Source organism: Lepisma saccharinum, chromosome 1 (genome assembly GCF_977018435.1).
Source record: "Lepisma saccharinum chromosome 1, izLepSacc3.1, whole genome shotgun sequence".
Taxonomy (NCBI): domain Eukaryota; kingdom Metazoa; phylum Arthropoda; class Insecta; order Zygentoma; family Lepismatidae; genus Lepisma; species Lepisma saccharinum.
Window position 1 is genome coordinate 127,515,120 of NC_139229.1, and position 26,752 is coordinate 127,541,871.

At 37.4% G+C, this 26,752-nt stretch overlaps 1 protein-coding gene across 1 annotated transcript in view; it reads left to right on the top strand.

Annotated features, from left to right (window-relative positions):
- LOC146000963 (DNA (cytosine-5)-methyltransferase 1.S-like) overlaps window positions 1-26,752 on the top strand; it is a 126,812-nt gene that overhangs the window by 21,208 nt on the left and 78,852 nt on the right. The window contains exons 4-11 of the mRNA XM_083138410.1: window positions 116-337; window positions 1,866-1,984; window positions 3,884-4,128; window positions 6,338-6,519; window positions 6,943-7,096; window positions 8,936-9,066; window positions 12,293-12,487; window positions 16,851-17,006. Coding sequence (XP_082994536.1) covers window positions 116-337; window positions 1,866-1,984; window positions 3,884-4,128; window positions 6,338-6,519; window positions 6,943-7,096; window positions 8,936-9,066; window positions 12,293-12,487; window positions 16,851-17,006 — 1,404 coding nt within the window. The remainder of the gene's footprint in view (window positions 1-115; window positions 338-1,865; window positions 1,985-3,883; window positions 4,129-6,337; window positions 6,520-6,942; window positions 7,097-8,935; window positions 9,067-12,292; window positions 12,488-16,850; window positions 17,007-26,752) is intronic.

A 26,752-nucleotide genomic window follows, 5' to 3' on the forward strand; every position in this document is an offset into this window, starting at 1 on the left:
CCCTGAAACGTAAAATCGAGGTTCCACTGTAATTTATTTTGATTTACAATATTAAGTGAATTAGAACTGTTACATCCTGTGAATTTTCTGAAATTACTTTTTGCATTGATTTCAGTGTTCAACCGCAGGGTCCAAAGGCAAGGAAAATTCCAGATCGCTGTCATGTATGTCGTCAGATTTTGGACAGCCCTGATCTTCGCATATACCAAGGCCATCCACCAAATGCACAGGAAGAAATTATTGCCCTGACAGACTCCAGAATGTCCCTCTTCACAGGCAAAGAGGATGAAATCAATGAGCATGATATGAGACCTCAACAAAAGTTAACATATTTTAGGTAATAAGACTTTTTTTCTGCCTCTCTCTTCTCTTATATGGTATTGTCTAATGATAGTTTCATCAATACTATAATAGAACTGTTAAAACTCTAAGTTAGATGGTTTAAGGTAACACCTGTTTTCTCTCCTCACTGAGGACATCAGTGTGGCTTCAGTGATTTCAGTGGCTTAGCAATGGTTTCCTTGTATTCTGCTACAGTTACATTTATTAATAAATGAGTAATAGTTACATGTGCATATTTAGTTCCTAATGGAAAACGAAATCTGCAATTATCTGCTGTCATGATTATTTAAGGGTAAATTCAAAATGGCATTTTGTCATGAAATATTGTGTAAGACCTTTTTCTGAGCCTGGATTATTCTGTAACTGCAAAATACTCAGAATATTGATTATATTTATGTCAAATTATGAGTTGACTTCTTTAAAATTCAATAAACTGTGTAATCCCTGAGCCTCACATATGAATATACATAGGATGGAAATTTTTATTTTCTGTAATTAGTGTAAATTCTTTAAAATCAAATTTTATATTTTATTCGCCATAATACCACTGAAATTTCATTTTATGTAGCGAAATTCAGTCTTTTTTGTACCAATATTTGAATCTTTTTATAACTATTGCAAATACATGTTTCTAATGATTAACATTAACCATTATCATCATACACTTTCATCTTTGCAATTTGTCAAAAGTGGCAGAAAATTAACACAAAATAAGAAAAACACAAATACATTAAAGAAAGGAAGTCAAATGAAAACATTTATATTTCTTTTAGTCATTTATTTGCATGTAGGTTTGCACACGTTTTGTTTCCCCTCACAAAGTATCTAACTTCTTAATTCACCTCAGATGCCACCATTCAGTGAGTATGTCAATGTTTATCTGTCGGTGAAGATATGCCATTAAACTTTTGTCTTCGTTCATAAATTTGCTTTCGTGATAGGAGCATATATTGAAGACTTTTTTTTTTATAGATGTATATGCAAATTTCAAGACCTAACACAAATTTTGAAACCTATTCTTTTAGATATTTTCTCTACTCATAATTACCAGATTTGGCGAAAATCATTAGAATGGCTACACTGTGTGATAGTTTAGCAAGGCAAGACGAAGGGGGTAAGGTAACATTGCCTAGATATAGCTGGCAGTGAGGGCCAGTTTAAAAATAAAATACTGTAGAACCAGTGTGTATAATAAGACATCCAATTTTACAAATTGTAATTTATTGGGTAAGTGAAGAATGTGTGATTTCTTTTAAATTTTTTAAAGAGCAAGTTGCAGAATTTGCAAATATACTGAATTATATAATAAGATGTATGATATAGCCAACCTTATTTAACATCTCTAGATCTTATATTTTACAAGAACATTATAAGTTCTTGAACGATATGGTTCTGCAACTGTATAATCGAGGTTCCACTATAGGTGGGTTTCATGTGATGTCTGGATATGTCAGTGTCGAAAGTGTCATTTCTAAAGACACAGAAAGCAATTCCAATTTTTATCACACTCTTTTATTTCACAGTATCTATGATAAGGAGGGCCACTTGTGTCCAATTGATTCTGGCCTTTTGGAGAGGAATGTCTTGCTGTATATTTCTGGATACATGAAAGCAATATTCGAAGAAAATCCAGAACCAGAAGGTAAGAATGAATTCACGTTATAAGTCATCTGATTTGTAGCAGCTTTCCAACTGACCTGGAAATCCTGGAAAAATCAGACAAATTATCATGTGAATAAAAAAATCATGGAAAAGTGAGGAAATTCTCAAAATGCATCCAAAAACCTTGAAAAGCCAGGGAAAATGAAGGATTTTTGCTTGTAAAGATTTGGGAATGAAAATATAATTCACTTTTTCTTTCCTGAACTATGTTCTTGAAGGGAATTATTCTACATAAAAATATCTTTATGGTTCACTTTTGTTTATTTATTTTGAACAAAAGTAAATAACTAAACTTAATAATAGTAATAAACTTTGTTTTCTTTAATATCAATTACAGTTTGAAACTTAAAACCTGTGATTTGCATCTTAAAGCATTATATTTATTTATAAATTACCTGGAAAAGTCAGGAAATTTGCTTTGCCAAAATGAGCAGGACCCTGTATGGCTACATGTCTTTTGCAGAATACTCTCTCAAATGTGAAAATTGGATTCTCATAAGAATGGAACCTACATCAAAGGCAAAAGTGTTGATAACTATACTGAATAGAAACTCTCACCCATTTTATTTAGTTCACATGGTATCTTGGACAGGTAAATTCATAACTTATTAAATGCTGTCAGCTTACATTGTCTTTACATATTTGCTGTTTCTATATTTCTGTTTTGCACCAGCATCCACCTAGTTCCAAATTAAAGTTCAATCATAAACATTGTTCTCACTGACCTGAAAATTCTGAAAAGCAGAAAAGTCAGTAAATTTTAAAATATGTAAAATCTTGGAAAAGTTGTGAAAATCAGTACTCCTTTTGTACTTTGGCATTTTAGAAAGGAAAATAAATTACTTTTTCCATAAAACCAACTTCTTAAGAGATATTGCATATAAAAATGTTTGTATAGTTGTCTGTTCATGAATTTTAAACAATGTGAAATAGTAAACTTCTGCAGTTTAATTTTAATGCTTAAAATTTGGTTTTAGCACTACAAAATGGTCTGGAAAGTTATTTCAAAATTGCCTGGAAAATCTGGAATAGCCAAGGAATTGCTTTTTCAAAATGAGTGAGAACTCCGAGGAAATATGTCTGCGAGAATTATCGAGCACTTACTCACCATTGATCACAGGTTCAAGTCTTGAAGTGGTCATGTTTTTTTTTAGTATCCCATTATCAATTTCATTCAAACAGCAGTCATTCTCATAACAATTAGCCGAAAGTGGCAGAAGAGCAATGCCAAATGAGGAAAATACAAATACAGGGTATTTCAATAGAAATTGACATTTTTAAATGCAACAAAAGAGAGCCCTGTTTAATGAAATAACACTACAAACACAATAATTGTAACCTTACACATGAACATTGCCTTTTGTGAAAGAACCAACGTCAACTTCATGTTTTGAATATCATGTTTGGCAGGTGACCGAACATTTTGCTAACATTCACACCCAAACAGCTCGAGGATTTCAACCATGACATTTTCCAACATATCAACAGGAATGATGCTGATTTCCATGTGAATGTTCTTTTTTTTTATGTCCTCAGTCGTCTGTGGCCAACTTGCAAACTTTCCTTTTCAGGTGCCCATAGACAGGAAGTAATCAGGAATAATTATCAAGTGACAACAGCAACCTTATAGTCACTATGTTTATAAAATGACATAACAACAACTGCATGTTGCAACCCTTTGTATCAATCCAAGTTTTTACAAATGACAGTGTTGTTAATACATTAAATGTTGCCAACACTATGAGCAAATATTTCTTGCAGCAAACAAAAATGTTCCATTTTATTTAAACAACTTTTACAAAATATTTATTTTCCCTCCATGCAGTGCTTTGTTTAAATAGTATTTGAATTTTACGGCTATTTTTCTGCCATTTTCTAGGTGGTATTCCAGTGAAGGACTTAGGTCCCATCAATGAATGGTTTGTATCAGGCTTCGATGGTGGAGAGAAAGCTCTCTTGGGCTTGCAAACAGGCTATGCAGAGTACTTTCTCATGGAACCCAGTGAGGACTATGCACCTTTTATGGACTCTATTAGAGAGAAAGTGTACATGAATAAAGTGGTGATAGAATATTTATTAGAGGAACCCAGGGCCAGTTATGAAGATTTGCTTAATAAACTTCATGTAAGATATTTTCAGATATTTTTCTTTTATAATTCAGTGGAACCTTGATTATAAGATTTTGTGGAGACTATGTAGGATATAAAGCTGGGGACAAGGTAAAATCAAAGTTCCACTGTGTAGTTCTAATATTCACATGTACTAGCATATTTCAAGTTCATTGAGTAATTTTCTATTAGAAAACTGCATAAAATAACCAAAATGGACAGTGATCTAATGGTGAGCCAATTTAAATGTGCTGCTTCTTATATACATGTAATAAATCCACAAAAGTATGATGATGTTTTTCTAGCTATGGAAGTTCCACATTTCTGAATATAAGCAGAATACATGTATGAATTGTATAATTTATCATTAAATATCAATTCTTAGCTAAGGGATCCCACTTTAAACTGTAGGTCCAGTCCCAATTAGCCTTACTGTGCATAAAGTTGACTTAAAGCATTAAATCATCATCATCATCATCAATTCTTAGCTAATGAACTTGATTAAGAATAATGCCACAGTGATGTCATTTTTGATATTCACAATTTCTACAAGAAGAGTTTTAATAAAAAAATGATTTCTTTCCTATATTTTAAAATTTGGGACAATCTGATAAAGTTTCACTATCAAATTTACTAATTCTGATAACCAGTATTCTACCGATCCGATATATAATTGCAAATGTTCCTTGAAGGACACAAGAATGGTTCATCTTCTTAATTAATATATGTAGTCAGATTATTGCATGATTTTATCTTTGAAAAATTAAATTTGTGTTGAAGAATTCACTTTACGATGCACGGGCATATGAAGTATATCTTTGTGTACATACAAATAATAATATAGTGTCAGAATTTTTCATTGAATTACTGTTTATTTATAGATATGTTTGATCAGTAAAATTATCAGTAGTTTTGCTGATATGCTTGTATCAACCAAGACCAATAGAGTACAGGTTAATCTGCCCCATCCATACATTTAGAGTGTGGAGTAATTTTCTGCTCTACTAATTATTCAGCTTTTGCTTTGCACCCTCCAAAATGGTTCCATACTTGAAAAGGGTACACAATTAATAATATTATGAGATGCTACAAATTCATGAATAATGAGTTTCGGATTTGGTTCATTTATATACAGGGTGATTCAAAAGTTCCAGGACACCCTTTTTTTCTCTGAAATGGATGCTCTAATTTCAGATGCAACTTCACCTGGGATTATCGGGCTAAGGGGCGGGCCCATGTGTGAGGGTGCTTCCAGGACATGACCGCCATATTGGATCAAGGCCAAATTTTTCAAATAGCATGGGGGTCATGTGGGGTATCAAAACACATTAGAATTTCTCAGAAATGCAATGCTGTAATTAGTTTGTGATAGCTGTAACGGTACAAAAGTTATGACTTATGACACTGAAAGTTGCCATATCTTCTGTTTGTTGGCTGGTGTGGTCCCGTTGAATAACAACTAAGATCTCACGACATCACTACCCTGGATGGTTTTCTTTGGGGTTTAGTCAGAGAAAATTCACAACCAACACCACCTTCACTATCACATCATCCGGGCCTGTGATCAAGTACCCCCACAGATGCTCATGCAGGTCCATGCAGAGTGGATCTCACGCCTCGAAGAGTATGTTCGGCACGATGGGAACCACAATGAGCACATCCTCTAGGACATACCGTGTCAATAACTCGTGCTATTACAGCTGTGACAAAACTAATTACAGCATTGCATTTCTTAAAGAATTCTAATGTGTTTTGAAAGTGTGTATTTGGGATTGGGTTTTTATTAGGAGATTATACCAATATTGTACCAAATTCTACCTAGATCCAATATGGCAGCTATATCCCGGAAGCACCCTTACACATATACCCCTTACCCCGATGTACACAGGTGAAGTTGGATATGCCATTACCACATCGGGTTCAGAGAGAAAAGGGTGTCCTGGGACTTTTGAAAGACCCTGTACTCTGTTTGTCACAGTTAATTTCTAAGAGTTGGGTTGGTTTGAGTTGGTGTTTTAAGTCCACTTTATGCACAGTAAGGCTAATCGGGACAGGACCTACAGTTTAAAGTGGAATCCGAACCACTTGTGCCTCCACCGGGTATCGAACCCGGGACCCCTTGATTACAAGGCAATGACGCTACCACTGCGCCATGGGGAGGCCCTTAATTTCTAAGAGATGTTACCATCAGTTGTATGTATACTTTTTTTGTTTTATCCTTGCAGACCACCGTGCCTCCCAAAGGAATATCCAGTTTATCAGAAGATCTTCTTTTAAGGCATGCACAGTTCATTTGTGACCAGGTTTATAACTTTGACTTGGCAGCAGGGGATGAAGATGATCAGCTTATTATTGCTCCCTGCATGGAAAATTTAGTGGACTTATGTTCTGTTTCCCTGGGGAAGAGGTTAGTAAAATTGAAAGTGTGTATTTGGGATTGTTTTTTTTTAGGAGTTAATACCAATATTGTAATTAGAAAAATCTGTTTCAATTGAATCAACATTTGGGAGGTTCAGGGCACAAGTGGCGTAACTCCATTCAAGTCAGTTTTGAGTAAAAGGCACATTTAAATAACTTAGTACTGTCTTGTACACTGTTGAAGCACAAACATAATAGTGCCCCTTTGAGCAAGAATTTGATACTTGAGGGACAGTTACTTACATGTCTTTTTAACATTAATATGTGATTAATGTGATAACACAGGCAATTGCAATAAGGTCCACTACACAATAATTTGGGTCTTGTAACACACTAAAACAAAGAGAGAGAACATATTATTAGAAAATATGATTAGAGAAAAAGGTGTAAAGTTTTTCTTTTTGTGTTTCAGACGAGCTGTGAGTCGCCAAAGTAGGAAAGATTTGAAAATTGAAAAGAAACCAACATGGAGTAAAGCTACCACTACACCTCTTGTGAAGAATGTTTTTGAAGAGTTTTTTCGGGACCAAATTGATGGTCATGAAGACGTAGAAATCGAAATCAAGGTAATGTAGAAATCCAGGTGATATATGTGGTGTTTACTGCACATTTATGTGGAATAATACAAAAACACCATGTTTTCTAATTTACATTGGTAGCTCCAAAGGTAGCCCTTCCTATTTCAATCCCCTTGTATTGTGTCTCGTAATCAAGTTATAGTTACATTGGATTTACCACTTTATGTTCTTTTATTTAGGTTAAAGAGTTTAAAAACCTCAAGTTTTTAGAGTGAAAACTGTTTAACTTCACTTGCTTTAACCCTTGTCTGGGAAAGCTATTTTGTAACGTATCCAGGCAAGCAGTGTCTATCAGACATAACAAAGTAAACGGATTTTCCATACAGCTTTCTCTTTCCTCCTTAATAAAAATAAAAATAAAAGCTAAACTGAGAGATACTTGCCTCAGAGCATTTATAAATATGTATAAATTTAATGGGATTTGGATTAATAAAATTTGCAATTTTTCACATCTACGGAGAAAAAAAATTGAAATAGAGAAAACATCCGCTTGTACATTTTTCATGTTTTACCAAAATTCACGCATAATTCCTGGAGCCAATCATTCACGAATAATTCCCAGGAATTTCAAGTGAGTAGCCACCCTGATATTGTGCAGATAATAAACATACGTAATTCATTTTCCATATCAACAAGTAACTTGCTAACAGCAAAAGCACAGTATTTCAATAATTTGTGGATAGTTTTGAAAATGATGTAATGTAAACGAATGTATCTAATCAGCAGTTTTCAGGAATTTTGTACCACTTTACGTATTTTGGAACCTATTTCAGGATTTTTAGGAACCTAAAAGCACATTTTTTAGAACCTAAAAATCCGAGGTCTAGTGGTGATAATAGTATTTGGTGATGCCATTGATGAACTGGCTGACAACATCTTAGTGGAGTAACCTTCATGTCGACACAACAGTATGATTTCCACATGTCCCTCCTGTAACATCATTCACTAAAAAAAGGAGGGGGTGGGGCAAACAATTTTACCATTTGGCGTAGGGTGCAAGACCAAAAATATGTAAGAAAAAGCATTTGTTAAATGAGAAGCTCTTTAACATTTGAGTTCAGCACTAATATTGTGCTATCACTGTATACTCTATTTTATAAACATCAGCAAAGCATTAAATCATTATTTTGTTAGACATGATTAGGGGCATGCATATTTCGTTTTTGACGAAAAAACGAAATTTGAAAAAACGCATTGTAGTGTTAATGTTTCATGTTTTTGAAAGGTGTGAGATGCATTTTGTGACCATGTTTTGTCACGAAATAATACGAAACGAACTGCAAAAAGCGAAATTAACTCTTAAACACGAAATTTAGGGTTTATTCACCGACGCGACACCTTCTGAAGTCTGAATTATCCTTAGAGTTATGCAATTCCCGGAAAATTGATTAATTCTGCTGTTAATATTGGAGAAACAAAAATTAACTCCTTTACACAGAAATAAACTTAATACTCGGATAACTACATAAATGGGCTATTAGAAGTGAAATGTTAATTCTGTGTAGTAAGTGTAGTTTTTAAATCAAATTCAGGATTATATTCACAATTTTACAACCAAAATGTCATTTTATGTAGCATTTTTTATGTGATTATTCACCGCTATAACACCGATATTTTATTTTATTTACCGCTTTTGAACCCGAAATTGACTCACTTTTTAAACTGAAATTTTGCTTTTTTATTTACCAAAAATATGTACCTCTAGACATGATAGAAAAAAAAGCAAGCAGTACTTGCTTTGAGCAGGAAGTATCAACTTGGGTATGATTTTTTTTAAAATCCTGTATGTTATTTTTAGTGGTGAAATGTGTTTATTTTTTTTTTCAGGGACCTAAGCGTAAACGTTGCGGAAAATGTGATAATTGTCAGCAACCGGATTGTGGAAGTTGCACTGCATGTCGTGGTATGGTAAAGTTTGGAGGCAGTGGGAAGAGTAAACAGGCTTGTGATAAACGAGAGTTAGTATCTTTCTCTATTTATTCATGTTGGTTGATACTAGGGCTGAGCCGATACCCTGATTGATTTGTACCAATGCCGATACTGATACCTGCATAATTCCAGTATAAAATAATAAGTTACTAAGTCACATCACCAGGCACAATATAATATAATTTGTGGGGTGCTCCGAACCAAGTCTCTCAGAAATAATGATAATGATATAGGTGCTTATAATTAATTAATTAATATTGTTATTGCTATTACATGATTGTTAAAAGACACTATAAAATCAGATACACAACAGCAAATATTCATAATCTAGTTTACATGTAGTAAGACTGCTAAAATGTGTATAAAAAGAACTGTCCTGGCAAGGAAATTAATGTCAGAGAAGTAAAAATTGAATATTTATTGAATTACAAAAATTAGGGATTTGCCGATATGAAATTTTGGCCGATACCGATTAAGTACCGATATAAAATTTACCGATCCTAAAGAAGAACCTGAAGGTTCATTGACCAGCTTAATAAATGTGTGTTTCAAGGTGACTGCAGTGAAAAAGAAATTGCATATTTATACATTTACTTTTTTAGAAACTAGGGCATGGAGATTATCCATAAAAATTACGACAAAATGACAGAATTTTGCACTAAATTATCAGATATTTAACGATATATCGGATCGGTAAAATAATCTGTAATTTTACCGATACACTGATATGCCTATATCGGCCGATACTGATAGAGTACCGATTAATCGGTCCCATCCCTAACAAGGAGGAAAGACTCACCAGACAGGAAAAAATCAAATTTTCGGACCCGTGAGCCACATCTTCAGGTGTAGGAACAAAGCATGTGAACTTGGCAACAAGGATGGATCGATAATGTGACTGCAGACACTTTGTTTCTACACCTGAAGATGCGGCTGCAACGATTTGAATTTTTCCTGTGTCTGGTGAGTGTTTCCTGTTTCCTCTTTTACTTATACTTTAATTATGTATTTATGTAAAATTTCTATATTGTGAAACCCCAGTTTCACATTCGTGCATTTTATATTATTCTGCTTAATACGTTTAGTCATCCAGGTCCTGTTAAATAATAGGATATTGACCTCAATCTTATGTTTACCACTCATACATTTTCTCAACTGTGCCAATGCCATAAAAGTTGGTAGAAGACTTCAGTTGGCTGTGAGATTTCTCCTTTTTTTTAAGCAGTTTTATTCACCAAGCAGCCTCGAACTTCTGGCAGATAGGCTTTGCATGTGAGAGGAGGGAGAGAAAAGGCAAGGCGGAGTGAGTGCACGCAATTTGCATTTGTCACACTGTCCTTGACCAACAGGAAGGGGAAAAAAGATAACTTCTTACGTCTTCCATCCCATCAAGTTGAAATCTGTCAGGCTTTCTGTGAAATCTGTCATGCTTTCTGCCCTATGGTCTGATAACAAGCACACTGTTGCCAAACCTATGCTGCTTTCCGTAAAGTTTGAACACAATCAAAGTATGTGACAGGTTCCTTTGTTTGCCCTTCGCCCTTGACTTTGAAGATGGAGCGTGTGCACTTTAATGCATGCACAGAGGAATGTCTCTTCCTATGCAGATCAGTGACTTGGGTTTTGTATAGTGATGGCACAAGAAAAAATTGTTCGGGAGATATGAGTGTGGCAATATTTTCTAGGGTGCCAGTCAAATTTAGAACACATCTAAATACCATAGAAAAATTCATATTTGGGCTAAAATAGTTTTTCTTGTTTGCTGGATAAGGGGTGAATATGTCTGTGAGTGGGTCAGTAATATGATGATACTGCCTTTAATTGGAGATTTGTCTCTGTGGAGGGTAAATAAATATACAAATATTTCCACACTTATAGCAAGTACTTTCCTCAGGTCCTCTGTTCAGGGATACATATTAGAATTGATAAAATGTGAGGCACTCATCAGTGTGGGAACATTGTCAACAAGGAAACTCTGAAGGTACATTACGAATTCTTTTCATAAACATATGTCGTATTAAGTCACTAGCAGTGCATATTTTGTCTTGTACAGCATTCAGATTATAGCAGTTTAAATTATTATATGCAAACAAAGCCATAATAAAAATTTACTTAGCTGATCAACACAAGACTTGGTTGTGGTGTGTGCTGTGGATAGATAGAAGAGAATGGCAACAACTGCAGCTCTTTGTGTACAAAATAATATTGGTACAAGGACTGAAACAAAGTAGCCAACCAAGCAATTGCAATACTGTGCAAGTTCCATTGAAGAAGATTCCGAAGATGTGCTTGATGTCTCATTCTTTGCAGCGAAACGTGATTCCATTTGTCTGGAAACATTTATTCCTAGAGTACATGGCTGTGGTTATCTGAGAGCCCTCGCAGTTTTCATGAATGGCCCTTCAAAATTTGGGGAGTTGGTTGAATTTTCCAGAAATTGTATTATGGGGTTCCCCATAATAGTAATTAGAGCTGAGCCGATATTGCTTTAATCCAATACCAATACAATTGTAAGAGTTGTTCACAACATTTATTAATATAATATATAAGTATTCCACTGCAATTATATGCAGCAGTTTACCAGAGTTTTGCTTTAAACTATTCAAGATTTACATCAGAATATTGAAAAAGCTGTTGTCTTTTTTTTTCACACAACACTAGTACAAAGTAAATTATAACTGCATTTTGCAAAATTTTTCATGATAATTGAACTTAACGAAAGTGTAGCATGGAATTTTTGCAGACCTTGCAAAATATCCAAACACTAGGATTATGAACCAGTATATGTGAATAAATTCTAACTGGATCCTCCTCACTTACCGCTGGTAGCGACCAATACCGATACATCAGCTGCCCCAAAATTAATAGTTATGATTCAGAAATTCTTATACATTTCATTTTTTTTTTTTTTTAAACTATAATCCACAGTTTAATGAGAGACTTAGGGGAACAGATAACCTCACCCACTGGATAACACATCACACATGCTGAGATAACTTTACGTACAGAACATTTAGATCAGTCCTACTGACCAAACCACTGCACTTAACACTTCATATATCTTATATCAGTAGGTGATCTGTAATGTGTAATAAATTTAAGGGTAAAATGTAGTGCTTGGTGACTTTCAAAATGTAAAAAAATAAAGGAAAAAACAAACTATCTAATTTTTCTTGCAGGTCATGTAAATGTACTTTATGCTTGTAAAAACAAATGCTTATTTTTATTATAAGTATTATATTACTGTATTTCTAGATGTTCAAACTTTACCATTGGGGATGGTGCTGAAGTGTCTGATAACGAAGAGGATGGTAAGAAAAGATTGCATGAGGATGATAAGGGTTTTCCTTGGCAACCTACTCCAGAAAATATTAAATTGCAGAAGGAAGATCATGAAATAAAATGGGTTGGCAGCCTTGTTATAGATGAAGGTGGTCGTAAATATTACAGGTCAGTGTGTGTGTTTTTTTTATTGCTTGATTTTTTAAGTATTCTACAGTGTCTTCATGACCGAGTCTTCTGCTGAGCAGTGGCTATTACACCAGGCAGCGAGAGCCCGTAGCATCCAGTTTGCTGGCAAACATTCACATAAATGAAACTGCTAACTATGTATTGAAATACGCCCGTACAATTCCACAGACAGTTAAAATTAGAATGAGCACGTACCTTGTTACATGAGGTGTTGGAAATGATGTCCTCTTGCTTCCACACATTTACGGCATTTTTTAAGGAAATTTTCACCAACATGTATCAGTTCCTCTTCCGAAATTGCTTCAATTACACTCCTGATATTTTCTTTCAATTCTTCTAATGTATGGCTTCAGGTTTAAAAGCTTCGTAGATTGCCTTGCAGATGCCATGCAAATGTCTGTTTCTTGTGCAAGGTGCCAAAGGGATTTTTGATTGTATTTCAAAATCGTCTAGTTTCTCATAAAGCACACACCATTTTACCCTTCGCTTCTTATCAAGAACATACCCTGTTTCCCTAAATTTACTCATAAGTTGTTTTCTGCATTTGGTATTCCAGGGGTCTCAGGTTTAATTCTCTGTGAGGCACATTGCATAATGATTTGGATCCCACTTTGAACTGTGGGTACAGCTGCAATTAACTTATCTGATCACAAAGTAGACTTAAATCATACTTTAACCTCTAGCAACCACCTTCTGGATGGTATCAAGGTCATTGAGTCACCTTTGTTCCAGAAAAACTAAATGTGCAAGCAGGGGAAAGAATATTTTGTGAGGGAGAATTCCACTTAAATATAGTTAAATGTAAATTACAGTTAAATATAGTGGAACCTTGATTTTACATTTATGGGTGAGATGAACAGATTTTATATTTTCCAACCTTTTAAAGTTTTTCATCTTGGTTCCCTGAAAAATTTAAATTGAAGTTCCTCTATATATAATTCATTTCCGTGTTGTTTATAAAATTCATCAGAAACTAACCTCTATTATTTATTAGAAAGTTGCACAAGTTAGACTATCAGTTGATTAGTTTTATAAATCCATGGTTGTGTACAATTATTAGGGCTGAACCAATACCAAAAGCAATATTACTGCCAATATTTGAAAATTGTAACAGTTCAGAGTTGTTCAAGACATTATAAATTTTAATTATATTTTTTTGATTGGTGCTATATCAGTGCTCGAAGTGATATCCCCAGCTAGTGAAATTTTTGCAAAGCATCTCCCCAACTAGTAATTTCCACATCAAACACTGAGTTATATAGCCTGTATGTATGTAACATATTGGTTACGTGCGTGTTACTCACTATCTATAAACAAAAATACGTTAGAGCATTCAAATTGGTCTACTTACGCAAGTGAGTATGTATTCTTACGTGGACGACGTTTCGGAAGCTTTACTGCTTCCTTCCTCAGGTTGTCGTTTTCAGCTCGGAATATCAAGCCATGTCAGAGAAGTGTCATGTAAGGATACTGGGTAAAAGGATCGGGTTAAAAATGCTTCATAGTGCTTGACCTATACAGAATTAAAACCACTTTGCTAAAAACCCCTTAAAACTCACAATAAAACATGTAAAACCACCGCTACGGTAAACTGGAGTGGCCGTTGAGAGCCTAAACTCCCTGTCAAGGTGAAGCGAGCGGGCAGATGGCACCGTGCAGCGGAGTGGTACTTCCCCTCCCACGATAGATCCCTCCCCTCTCTTTTTCTTCCCCTCGTCACCAATCCAAGGAAAATTCCCGTTCCACCTCGGCTGCTTTCCTTACTTCCGATGTGACATGGAAGCCCATCGGGGCCCTTTTATTATTCAAATTGTCCCACTTTTTAAAAAAGCTAATCCATACGTCATCTAAATTGCCCTCGTCCCGGTTCAGTTTATTTCTGTGTCCCGCGCATATCAATGCCGTTTCGTACACGTTCCTATCCAATTTACTGTTACTTTTTTTGACAACCTCTCTTTTTATTATTCTATGCCCACTGTTTATTATATGCTCTGCAAGCCCCGTTTTCGGATCGCTTTCTTTGATGTTCTTATCATGTTCGCCCCATCTAATACGCATGCTCCGGCCGGTTTGTCCAATATATTCCATCCCGCAATTGCATTCAATTCTATACACCCCTTTTTGTTCATCAGGGTTATCCCGAATTTTTACCCCCCTCTTATAATCCGTGAAATGCTTTTCAATATTTCTAGGTGCTCTCGTCCCGCATTTCACACCATACTTTTTCACTGTTTTTTCAATTTTCTCAGTGAGCCCTTTACAGTACGGTATCCCAACATAGTTAACTTTACTATCCAATCCTCCCTCCTCTTTTTCCTCCTTTTCTAATCTGCTATCAGAATCGGGGTTCCCCTTTGAAATATTCTTCCTTGCTCTCCTAGCTAACACGTTCATTTCATATTCGGAAAATCCATTCTTCATTCCTACCTCTATTATCCACGATATTTCTTTTTCTTTTTCTACGGCATTATTGCATAACCTCTCAGCCCTTATGAAAAAGTTTAAATAAACATTCGATTTGACCCTACTTGAATGTTCCGATGCCTTATTAATATAAAGACTGCCTGCCAGGGGTTTGTGAAACACCCCTGTCTTTATCCCCTTTTCAGTTTTAGTAATACTTAGGTCCAGGTAGTTGTTATTACCTTCCACCGAAGAGGACAGAATAAGCTTCACTAGGGAGAATTCGGTGGAAGGTAATAACAACTACCTGGACCTAAGTATTACTAAAACTGAAAAGGGGATAAAGACAGGGGTGTTTCACAAACCCCTGGCAGGCAGTCTTTATATTAATAAGGCATCGGAACATTCAAGTAGGGTCAAATCGAATGTTTATTTAAACTTTTTCATAAGGGCTGAGAGGTTATGCAATAATGCCGTAGAAAAAGAAAAAGAAATATCGTGGATAATAGAGGTAGGAATGAAGAATGGATTTTCCGAATATGAAATGAACGTGTTAGCTAGGAGAGCAAGGAAGAATATTTCAAAGGGGAACCCCGATTCTGATAGCAGATTAGAAAAGGAGGAAAAAGAGGAGGGAGGATTGGATAGTAAAGTTAACTATGTTGGGATACCGTACTGTAAAGGGCTCACTGAGAAAATTGAAAAAACAGTGAAAAAGTATGGTGTGAAATGCGGGACGAGAGCACCTAGAAATATTGAAAAGCATTTCACGGATTATAAGAGGGGGGTAAAAATTCGGGATAACCCTGATGAACAAAAAGGGGTGTATAGAATTGAATGCAATTGCGGGATGGAATATATTGGACAAACCGGCCGGAGCATGCGTATTAGATGGGGCGAACATGATAAGAACATCAAAGAAAGCGATCCGAAAACGGGGCTTGCAGAGCATATAATAAACAGTGGGCATAGAATAATGAAAAGAGAGGTTGTCAAAAAAAGTAACAGTAAATTGGATAGGAACGTGTACGAAACGGCATTGATATGCGCGGGACACAGAAATAAACTGAACCGGGACGAGGGCAATTTAGATGACGTATGGATTAGCTTTTTTAAAAAGTGGGACAATTTGAATAATAAAAGGGCCCCGATGGGCTTCCATGTCACATCGGAAGTAAGGAAAGCAGCCGAGGTGGAACGGGAATTTTCCTTGGATTGGTGACGAGGGGAAGAAAAAGAGAGGGGAGGGATCTATCGTGGGAGGGGAAGTACCACTCCGCTGCACGGTGCCATCTGCCAGCTCGCTTCACCTTGACAGGGAGTTTAGGCTCTCAACGGCCACTCCAGTTTACCGTAGCGGTGGTTTTACATGTTTTATTGTGAGTTTTAAGGGGTTTTTAGCAAAGTGGTTTTAATTCTGTATAGGTCAAGCACTATGAAGCGTTTTTAACCCGATCCTTTTACCCAGTATCCTTACATGACACTTCTCTGACATGGCTTGATATTCCGAGCTGAAAACGACAAACTGAGGAAGGAAGCAGTAAAGCTTCCGAAACGTCGTCCACGTAAGAATACATACTCACTTGCGTAAGTAGACCAATTTGAATGCTCTAACGTATTTTTGTTTGTATGTATGTTATATCATATATTTGGTACATGTATACTACCAGAGTTTTTGCTTTAAAATATTCATACTTTCACATGAGGCTATCATTTAATCATAAAATGAATTTCTTTCCAGAATTCTGTTGAAAGAAAAGAGAGAAAATTATGCAGTTTACATAATCGCCAGGATATTCAGACCTGGTCACATGTCATTTTTGCAGACCATGCAATATTTTCAGATTCTCGATAAGTATCACTGATAAAATTCCAACCTATACTTTCTGATATCGATACCACTGGTTCAGTCCTAATTATTATGTATTTTTGTATGCAGGAAAGCACTTGTAGGAGAAGAAGAAATCGAGAACAACAATTGGATCATAGTGCAGTCAAGTAGCTCGGATGACTCTTCAAAACTGTTTTTCTGTCAAGTGATGTACATGTACGAGAACAAGCAACGCAAGAAGATCTTCCATGCTAATTGGTTCTGGTATGTAATATAATGTGTCTTCAGGGGGCTACTCACCAGGAATTCCTGGAATTACGCATGAATTATTCACTCCAGGAATTATGCGTGAATTCTGCTTTAATTTTTCTCTGTAGGCATGAAAAATTTCAGCTTTTATTAATCTAAATGCCACTGAATTTATATGTATTTTATTAATGCCCTGAGACAAGTTTTTCACAGTTAGCTTTTATTTTTATCGAGGAAGGAAAAGAAAAGAGAGCTGCGTTGAAAATAAAACAAAATTCTCTCAGTCTGTTCACTTGGTTAGTGTCCGTTGCAGAACAATCTATCTGACAGGCGGAAGATTATTGCAAGATAAGATAGATATCTTGAAGTTGATTTCTTGAAATTCTTACAAAATTAACTATTTTTCGTAGATTACTAGATGTTGTAACATTTGTGACATGCTTGTAGATGTATTTCTAGTCTGAGTATGTGAAATGACAAAAGTAAAATCCACACCTTAAATTAATTATATTTATATATTGTAGCGTGACGTCGGGTAAGGTACGGGATTGAGTCACGCCGGGACGTAGCTCAGATAAATACAATAGGTCTTAAGTTTGACTTGGCTAACCACCTCTACCCTTAAGGAGGCTGATGAAGGATTGTTGGGAGCCTGTGTTGTTGAACGCTACTCACCCCTTGCTGTTGGTCTGGCCCTCGGCTTCTGGCGTCGGCGACGGTGACAGGTGTCCGCTGGAGAGATCGAAGATGACGATAAGAGACGGCAGGCAATTCGGCGACTTGTTTTATTCTTGCAGATTCTTCGGTTGGCTTAATCCGGACTGCTTATGGACTTCTCACTTGTTGCCGCCTCGTAGTGTCGCGATCTCTCAGCAGGCCGTCGTCCTCTTCTCGTCGATCAGTTTGGTGGTGATATTGGAGCGAAGTGAGAGATCGATTTACTGTCTCCAGCGGTTTTATACATTGGATTTGAGTCATAGGTTGGTGGACTTTGCACCTCCACTGTGCACCTGGGGTATCCCTGGATGCAGATGGAAATTTATAGTGGAGGTGCACTCACCGCTGGCGAGGGCCGTTGCCTTGCTGACTGTGCAGAGCCGAGTGGAAAATTCTTGTTGCTCGGCTCTGCATCCGGTGGAATGTGGGGTGAATGAGCGTTCAACTTGCGAGCTTCTGAGCGATGTTTGAGGCAAATTAATGTTTCGACTTTTATGCTCCCAATTCCTTCATCATTCCCCTGGTCAAGATGTATCCACTGTGAGTGGTTACGAAGCAGAGTAGAGATGGTTATGGAGAGTGTATTTTGAAAGAATAATTGAAAGTACATTGAGTAAAGAAAAATAAAAACCCTGTATATAATAATGTGGAAAAAAAAAATTTGGAGCTGTCGGTATAGCTGTACTGCACGGGTCTGGCTGCATGTTCAGCTGGAATGCTGACCACTGGTGGTATGCTGAGCTGCAGGCTGCCTGTGTTCTGCTGGCTACATGTTTATGTGCTTGCTGCAGGATGGTGGCATGGTGTCTGGCTGGCTGCTGATGTCTGCTGCAATAAGATATCTGCTGGCTGGCCGGCTGCATGATGTCTGCTGCAATAGGAAGGCTCCTGGCTGGCTGGCTGCATGATGTCTGCATCATGATGTCTGCTGCAATAGGAGGTCTCCTGGCTGGCTGGCTACATGATGTCTGCATGGTGTCTGGCTGGCTGCAATAGGATGCCTGCTGGCTGCATGATGTCTGCATGATGAGCCGCATGAGGACTGCATGATGTCTGCAATAAGATGTCAGCTGGTTGGCTGGCTGCATGGTGTCTGCATGATGTCCACTGGCCGACTGGCGGGCTGCATGATGAGCTGAAATAAGATATCTGCTGGCTGGCTGGCTGCATGATGTCTGCTGCAATAGGAGGTCTCCTGGCTGGTTGGCTGCATGATGTCTGCATGATGTCCACTGGCCGGCTGGCTGCTTGTACAGCTGCTCCAGGAAGACTGCTGCGCCATGATGATTCCTCGCTGACCGACTGCTGGGTGACTGGCTGTATGCGGAACTGCCGAAGAGATGCTTGAGAACGCCGTGAGTGTAGTATGGCCAGATGGTGACGTTGTGCAAGGGGGAGCCGACAAGCGTAGGGAAGGGGAAGTTATAATAAAAGGTGTTCGCGTAAGTGCGGAAGAGTAAAGGTTGGAGTCGAAGGTGACATAAGTGAAATGACAGGGGTGGGTAGACAGTAGCCATCATCGAAGGTGATATGTGTGGGAAGAGGAGGAGCTGAGCGAGTGGGAGTTGTAAGTTGACGAAGAGTGGGAGGGGGTGGTGGGGAATGTGCGGGATGTTGAGATGTAGCAGCTACGGAAATAGGAGGACTAATAATAGGGACGGAACATGTCTTAGGAGGAGATGGGGTTCGCCGGTGACAACATGAACAGCAAGAAGTGTGACGTTTTAGACGTAAGTACATGTGGGTAATGCAAATACAGAGAAGCAGCAGAGCTATGAAAATTAAGAAGAGATAGGAGGTTGTATGTGCAGGAGATTTTACAAGGTCATGAGGGGTAAGTGCACGAGCCTTAGAAGTAAAACATAGGAAAAGGGGAATGTGGAGAAGTTTAAATTGGTATATGACACCTAGAGTAAGACATGTGAGCCAGCCAAAAATTATAATGATAGGAAAATCCGCATGTCTGTAAAGGGGAGTTATGGGAGGGATGTCAAGAACTTTATATTGGGAGAGGTTAAGGTGAGGGATATGAAATGTTCATTGTTTATGATAAAGAGCCGTTGCATTCACAAGGGGGGAAATTTTATAATGGGTGTCTAGTAGAAAATTGGGATTGTTGGTCCAGGCAGCAGGAAGGATATGAATGGTTCGGTGGATTGTTGAATGATCGAAACCACAAGGAAAGATAGCATGAATTTTGATATCGGGGGTGATGAGTACATCTGTACGGCAAGCCACGTGTAACAATACTGCACCGGGTTCGTGAAAAGTGGTAAGATTATAATGTAAAGTGGAGCCATTAGCGTAAAAAAAGGTGATGGTAGGACGAGGATTAATTATTGCATAAACATTTAAATCTAATTTGACCACATCAGTGAGGTGGGATTCGTGACATGTGTAGGTACACACATTCATCGTATCAGCCACGGTTGTTGCTTGAATGAATTTGGAAAAACAGAAATTGAGCCCATCTTGTCGTCCTGTGTGAGAAGGCAGAAGGCACAATTTCTGTGTATGGACCTGACAATTTTCAAGGTCTGTACCACTAATGGTGACAACATTATGAGTATCATCGATGGCGATATACGATGGATTATGCGACACTACGCATGTTAAATTTTGATATGAAAAGGGGACAGGGATTGCTAAATAAAGTTTATATTTCTTCTGAGTGGAAGTGATAGGCACCTTGTAAGGATCCGCCCTGGATCGTACTTGGTTCGATGGGTCTATTGAGCCTCGGCTTCACACTCAGTATCCCTTCGGGGCTTGAGACTCCTCGGCTCAAGGTTCGGGTTATTCCGGCTTCTTCAATCCTCGATGTAAGGTCCCTCGTAATTCTAGGTCAAAGGTTCTCAATGTACTTATAGATCTTGACCAAGATTCTATAAGCAATCGACAATCCTTTTTCCCACTAGGTTCTGTCGATATTCAGTTAAGTACCCAACTTCCTTTTCTCTTTTCAGCCTCTGACCAGAGAACTGAAAATTAATCCGTGACCACAGAATAAGAAAAGGTGTTCCCTGACCAGGGACACAAACGTTGACTACCAACAGTCTATCGACCGATCCCGAATTCTGGTGTATCCTACGACAATCACAATCCTCTCAATTATATCTCCTGACCAGGAGCATAGAACCGAGAGAACATAAGCCTTCTGACCAGAAGAGCTAGGTAATTGTCCTAACGATAATCCAGAATAAACTAATTCCTAGTAGCGACGTGGAAGTAAGCGCAGAAATACGGGTGTGAAAAGAAAAGACGGTAATACGAGTTCCGTATTTATCTGGAGTTCGAATACAAAAGGCCACGGGCCACCGAGCTTCGCTGCTTATATAGCATTTCTCGGTGCCGTGAAGGATTTACCAACTTTTATCTTAACATCAATTTTACATTACAATAAAATACATATTAATAAAATATCAAGGAGGAACATAATTAGCTACATGTAAAAATTACTATTTTTAACCTTTTGTGAATATTAAATAGGCAATATAATTTTAATTGTTACACTCAGCATTTAATTTGACTAGGGAGTATGGCTTCTTCCAACTCCCCTCTCTCCCTGCAACGGCCGCACGAAAAGACAACAAAGAAAAGAAAGAAAGTTTACAACGTTAAAATGTTAAGCAATTTTTTTTTTTTAAATACAGGTTTTGTCTTGCGCGGGCATAACTTTCGTTTACCTTAACGTAACTATTTATTTATTTATTTACTTACTCAGAGTTTCAGATACAGTCTATTTGGCCATTTTACACTGAAACAACATAAAGTAGAAACAAATAATAACAAAAGATAAAAAACAATAACAAGATGGGATAGATTTACATGTTCTTCGTCAGTAATATACAAAAGTTACGTTCTGGAAGGAATATATCTACATTCAGGGGAAGTTTGTTGTAGATTTCTGGGAGCCTGTAAAACAAGGAGCGTTGTACAAGGGATAGCCTAGTGGTTGGGTTGTGGAAGAGTTGCAGGTTGCGCGTTAGCTTTTGGGGTACCCTAAGTGAGAATTTACTGATTAGGAGATCTGTTCTGATTTTGCCATTTATTATTTTGTATAAAAATTTCATGTCAGCTAGATCACGACGAAAGGATGGAGTGTGAATATTCAGAGCAGCCATGGTGTCTGATTTGGATACATGTCGAAAGGAAGGTATTCTATGGCGAACAATTGCAAGAAAGAAACTGAGAACAGAATCTATTCTGGTGAGATTGGTTTTTGAGGCCATTGCCCAAATTGGGGAACAGTATTCAAGGATGGGCGAGATGAAAGATTTAAAGAATAAAGCAAGAGATGATGGGTTTTGAATTTCGCTAAATCTGTATAGAAGACCGAGAAGGCGCATGGCTTTTTTAGTGGTAGCAATAATATGATAATTAAAAGTGAGTTAAAAGTAAATTCTGATTACACCGTCTTGCAGTAAAAGAAACAGGGATTAATATGATATTAGTTAAATTATTGTCCGCCAAGGGACACGACAGATATAGCGTGGGGAAGACAGCCTAATCTTTCGTCTTTTCCCCGGTTTCAACGTTTACATAAAGTTGAGTCTGCCTGGCTTCTACACAATAGCGATTGCTTTCTCGCATTGTTGTCACTGATAATGAAATTCCAGTTCAGCTTGCTGGCAGAAAGAAACAAACTCTTTGAACTTATATTTAACATCAGGATGTATAGTCTATATACGAGGTGGGTTCCACTTTTCTTGGTAATTAACCATTATCACACAAAATTTTTAAGTACCAAACAAAGAAAAATATTAAGTTTATATACACATTTGTAACGTGGAACTGCTACACGTTACAACCTTCAACTCAATATTGACAGCATCAGCAGAAATTCTGCATTGGGACAGTGGTATCTGATAATACATGTCAATAAGGGTGAGAAGAATCGCTATATCAAATCCAGTAGGAAGAATATTTTTTTTGAATCTTTTTCAAGTCTCGGTGCAGTGTTGTTTTAGATACAACATGTTCAGAGAGAAAATTATGTTTACAATTGTTAACGGTGTTCTCATATTCAAAAAGGGTGAACATTTGGCTAAGCTGGAAGGTTAGGGTCATAAATTCGATGAGATATGCCTGTGCTTGATGCGCATCTTTGATTGTTAAATTTTTGAGTTTGTTAATGAATGCTTCCTGATTTCTAGCCAAACTATCAGAGTGGTTAGCATATTCAGTAAAAACATCCTCAATCTGATGTTGGAAAGAGTGAATTTCACCAGTTAAATTTTGATAGAAAATATGATTAGCTTGCAGTTGTAATTTAATGTTAGATATTGTTTGTTTTACTTCATGAGCATTTTGGAATAGGGGTTCTAGTTGCTTAGTAGTGGCAAAATCACAGCAATAGTTAGCAATGCTACTGATAAAGCCAAGGAGTGCACGTTTTTGTCTAACTACGTAAGTGTTGGGAGTGGGTCTTGTGAAGAGGGAAAGGTGTGAAAAAAAATGTGAATGAAAATTTTGGAGTTAGACCGCAAGTTTACATTGGTTGGAATCTTCTTCACCTTTGTTGCACATGGCATTATGTAGTGTTGATGGGAAGTGTTGGGGTTAGGCATTTGTAATTTCACATTATAGTAGATGGGGATGGTATAATGATAAGGGATGGTTCCTGGTAGTTCTTTCAGATAAATTCCCGAGATGATTTTCACATGTTCAGTCGCCGTGGTGACCGAAAAAATGAGGGAAAAAAGGGAAAGTAGTAACATTACTGCCATTGTCGGTAGTGAACCCTGAAAGGGACAAAGATACAATTTTAAAACTGAGTTTGCATAAAAAAAAATATCATGTATTAAGCATGAGATTTGTGATGAAAAAAAAATTGTTTTCCGAGTAAGCTACTCAAATAAAAAGGTAAAAGATCACTAATGAAAAATTATAAAAGAGAAGGAATAACAAATTGTAATGCAAGAGATTCTCGAGACTGAATAGTTTATAATATAAACTTCTGCATTTTTTTTTTTATTTGTTTGTATTTTATTACCATTACGATTGCTACATCGCCAGCTGTGCGAGATTCGTCTACGGGTAGGTCGCGCATGCGCATATACTTGTGCGAGTTTTTTTTTTTTTGTACAATCTGCTTGCTGTAGACAGAAAAAATCGCGTTGTCGAAAATTCACGTACTCAACCAGTAGTCAGTTGAGAGACTACGTTCCTGATTGGCCGTTTTTACTTTCTACTTCTTTATTATTATTACTTTGTGGAATATTAAAAGTTTATTTCAGTCTTCGAACTTGCTTTGAAAGTTAATTCCCGACTCTTTTATGTGTACAGTATTGAGGAGGAGGGAACAGGAAGAAGAGGGTACTATGTGAATCAAAATGGCGGAACTTCCGTTTTTTACATGTGCTCGTTGTTGTATGCGGCTTGGTGAAAAAAATCGCGTTGCGAGACAAAAAAAAAAAATTGCGAAAATACAAGTATTATATTGACATGTGGGTGCGAAAAGAATATTTATAAGGTGTGAATGGACTGTGCAACGGTGAAAAAAATAGAAAAATTGAATATTTAAGTGACAGACTCGTCCGAGTCAAGGTGCCTTGGTTTCAAACGGTGAATCGTGATAGCATCGGTTTTCAGTTTGCCACGACCATCGGTGTATTCCACCAAATAGGAATTGGCGTCGTTTTGTGAAATTATTTTCCCTTGAAATTTGTAGGAGGAGGAAAATGCCTTGGGTACGTGGGGATGAGGGGTAGTGTCCAAAATATACACTAATTGTCCAGGGGAGTAGGTTGTTTGTTGTGTCTTTTTGTCGGCACATTGTTTTTGCTGCTCAAATCGCTTTGCTAAATGTTTGTGTGCTAGTTCTCGAGCGGCTTGGAGTTGTTCCATTCTCTGTTCATTAGAGTGGATAGTGGTGTTGGGATTAGTAGGGAGAACAGCATCTGCAATTAACCTAGGGTGTTGTCCAAATTGCAAAAAATAGGGGGAGTTGTTCATGCCAAGATGTGTACTTACATTGTGGGCATGGGTCGCGCTAGCCAAAAGTTCATGCCATTTACCTTGTTTTTGTACCACATAAGTTTTCATGGTGGATTTCAAGTAGTGAAAAGATGATTCGACTACACCATTTCTGAAGTTGGCAGCAGTATCAACAAATTTTAATGTGACACCAGTAATTTTGGATAATTCCTGTATTAATTTGCTACAGTTCGGGGAGCTCCTGTCAAGCATAATCGTCTCTGGAAGACCAGAAATGAGAAAAACATGGGAGACAAGAGCATTAGCTATTGAGTTGGCATCATGGTTGGGGAGGGTTGTAGTTATGGCAAATCTGGTACAATTGTCAACAACGGATAGAAAATATTTGTGTCCTGTGTCAGAGGTTGAAGTCAGTGGTCCACACACGTCAATATGTATTTGGCTAAAGGGATGACTAGCGGGTGGGCTCGTTTGCAGTGTATGTTGTACGGCTCCGTGAGCTCTTTTTGCTACTTGACATTCAGTGCATTTGCGTACTGCAGCGTACACATATTTCTTTAGATTAGGCCAATAGTAGCGTAAAGAGAGATGGGAGTATGTTTTAGCAGCACCTTGATGTGCGGCCATCATTTTGTTACTGTGAATTAATTGAAACACTTCTTTTCTTAGTTTTTGGGGAATACATAACTGTCTTCTATAGCCTGGTGAAAATTTAGTGTTCCTATAAAGGATTTCGTTGTCAAGAACAAATGAGTAGGCGGTTTTCTCTAATTTGTGATCAGCATCTGGGTGGTTTTCATGAATTTTGATTAATGCTTGTAAGTATGGGTCCTCTCTATGTGCCGTACCTATGTCAAAGTCATCGGATTGTAACACGAAGACTTGATTTAGTATGTCCTCCTCGTCTGTGTCAAGGGAAGTGTCTTGTGCTGTGTTGTTGGGCAAGGAAGGGGCTGGGTCTACAGGATTCCTCGATAATGCATCAGCAATACCATTCTGTGATGATGGGATATGGTGGATTTGGAAGTCGAACTCTTGGAAGAAGAGTGATCTTCGAGCAAGGACCCCGGACAACTGTTTTGTTGTTCTAAGGTAAGACAATGCATGGTTATCTGTGAAAACTATAAAGGGTGTGTTGATTAAGAAGAATTTGAATGATTTTAGGACATAAAAGGCAGCTGCAATTTCAAGAGAAAAGGTGTCTGCTGCAGAAGGCTATCGGATGCAGTATTCCATCAGTATCCTTCTGCATAAGACAACCACCCATACCCTGGTAGGATGCATCGATGTATACGCATGAAGTTTGCTTTGGGTCATAAGGTCTAAGAATGGGTGCGGAAATAATTTTGTCTTTTAATGCCTCAAAGCTTTTCTGATGCTCTTCATGCCAATGAAAGTTTACTTTCTTTTTGAGTAATTTGAACAAACATTCTGCGGGTTCCGCAAACCCTTGTACATAGCGTCTGATGAAATTGCATATGCCTAGGAAAGATTTCAAATTCTTCTTAGATTTAGGTGGAGGGAATTCTTTGATTGCACGCAGGATGTGATCAGAAATTTTAAATCCCTTTTGCGACACAAGATGGCCTAAGACTGGAATTTCTTCAAAGCAAAATTTACATTTATTTGGCCCTAGTTTCAAATTGGCTGCACGTAATTTAGCAAAGACTTTATGTAAAACTTGTAGCATTGTGTCAACTGAGTTTGTGTAGCAAATTATGTCATCCGTATATGCAGATATCTCGAAACTATCTATGCCAGATAGAGCCATAGACATTACATTGTTCATGACCTGACTACTTGTCTTCAATCCCATTGGCAGTACTTCATACTCATAATTTCCACAATTACTAATTGCAAATGAGGTCATTTTCTTTGACCTTTCTGTTAATTTTACCTGAAAAAATGCCGACTTAAGGTCAAGGGTTGTGTAATATTTCTTGCCTGCCATATCTGCTAAAATGTTATCAATGTTAGGTGTTGGGAGAGAAGAGGGCTGAATAATTTTATTCAGTGCCCGAAGGTCAGACACCACACGGAACGAATTGTCTCGCTTGCGCACTAAGAGAACTGGGTGTCGGAATGGACTACCTTCTGACCTGCGA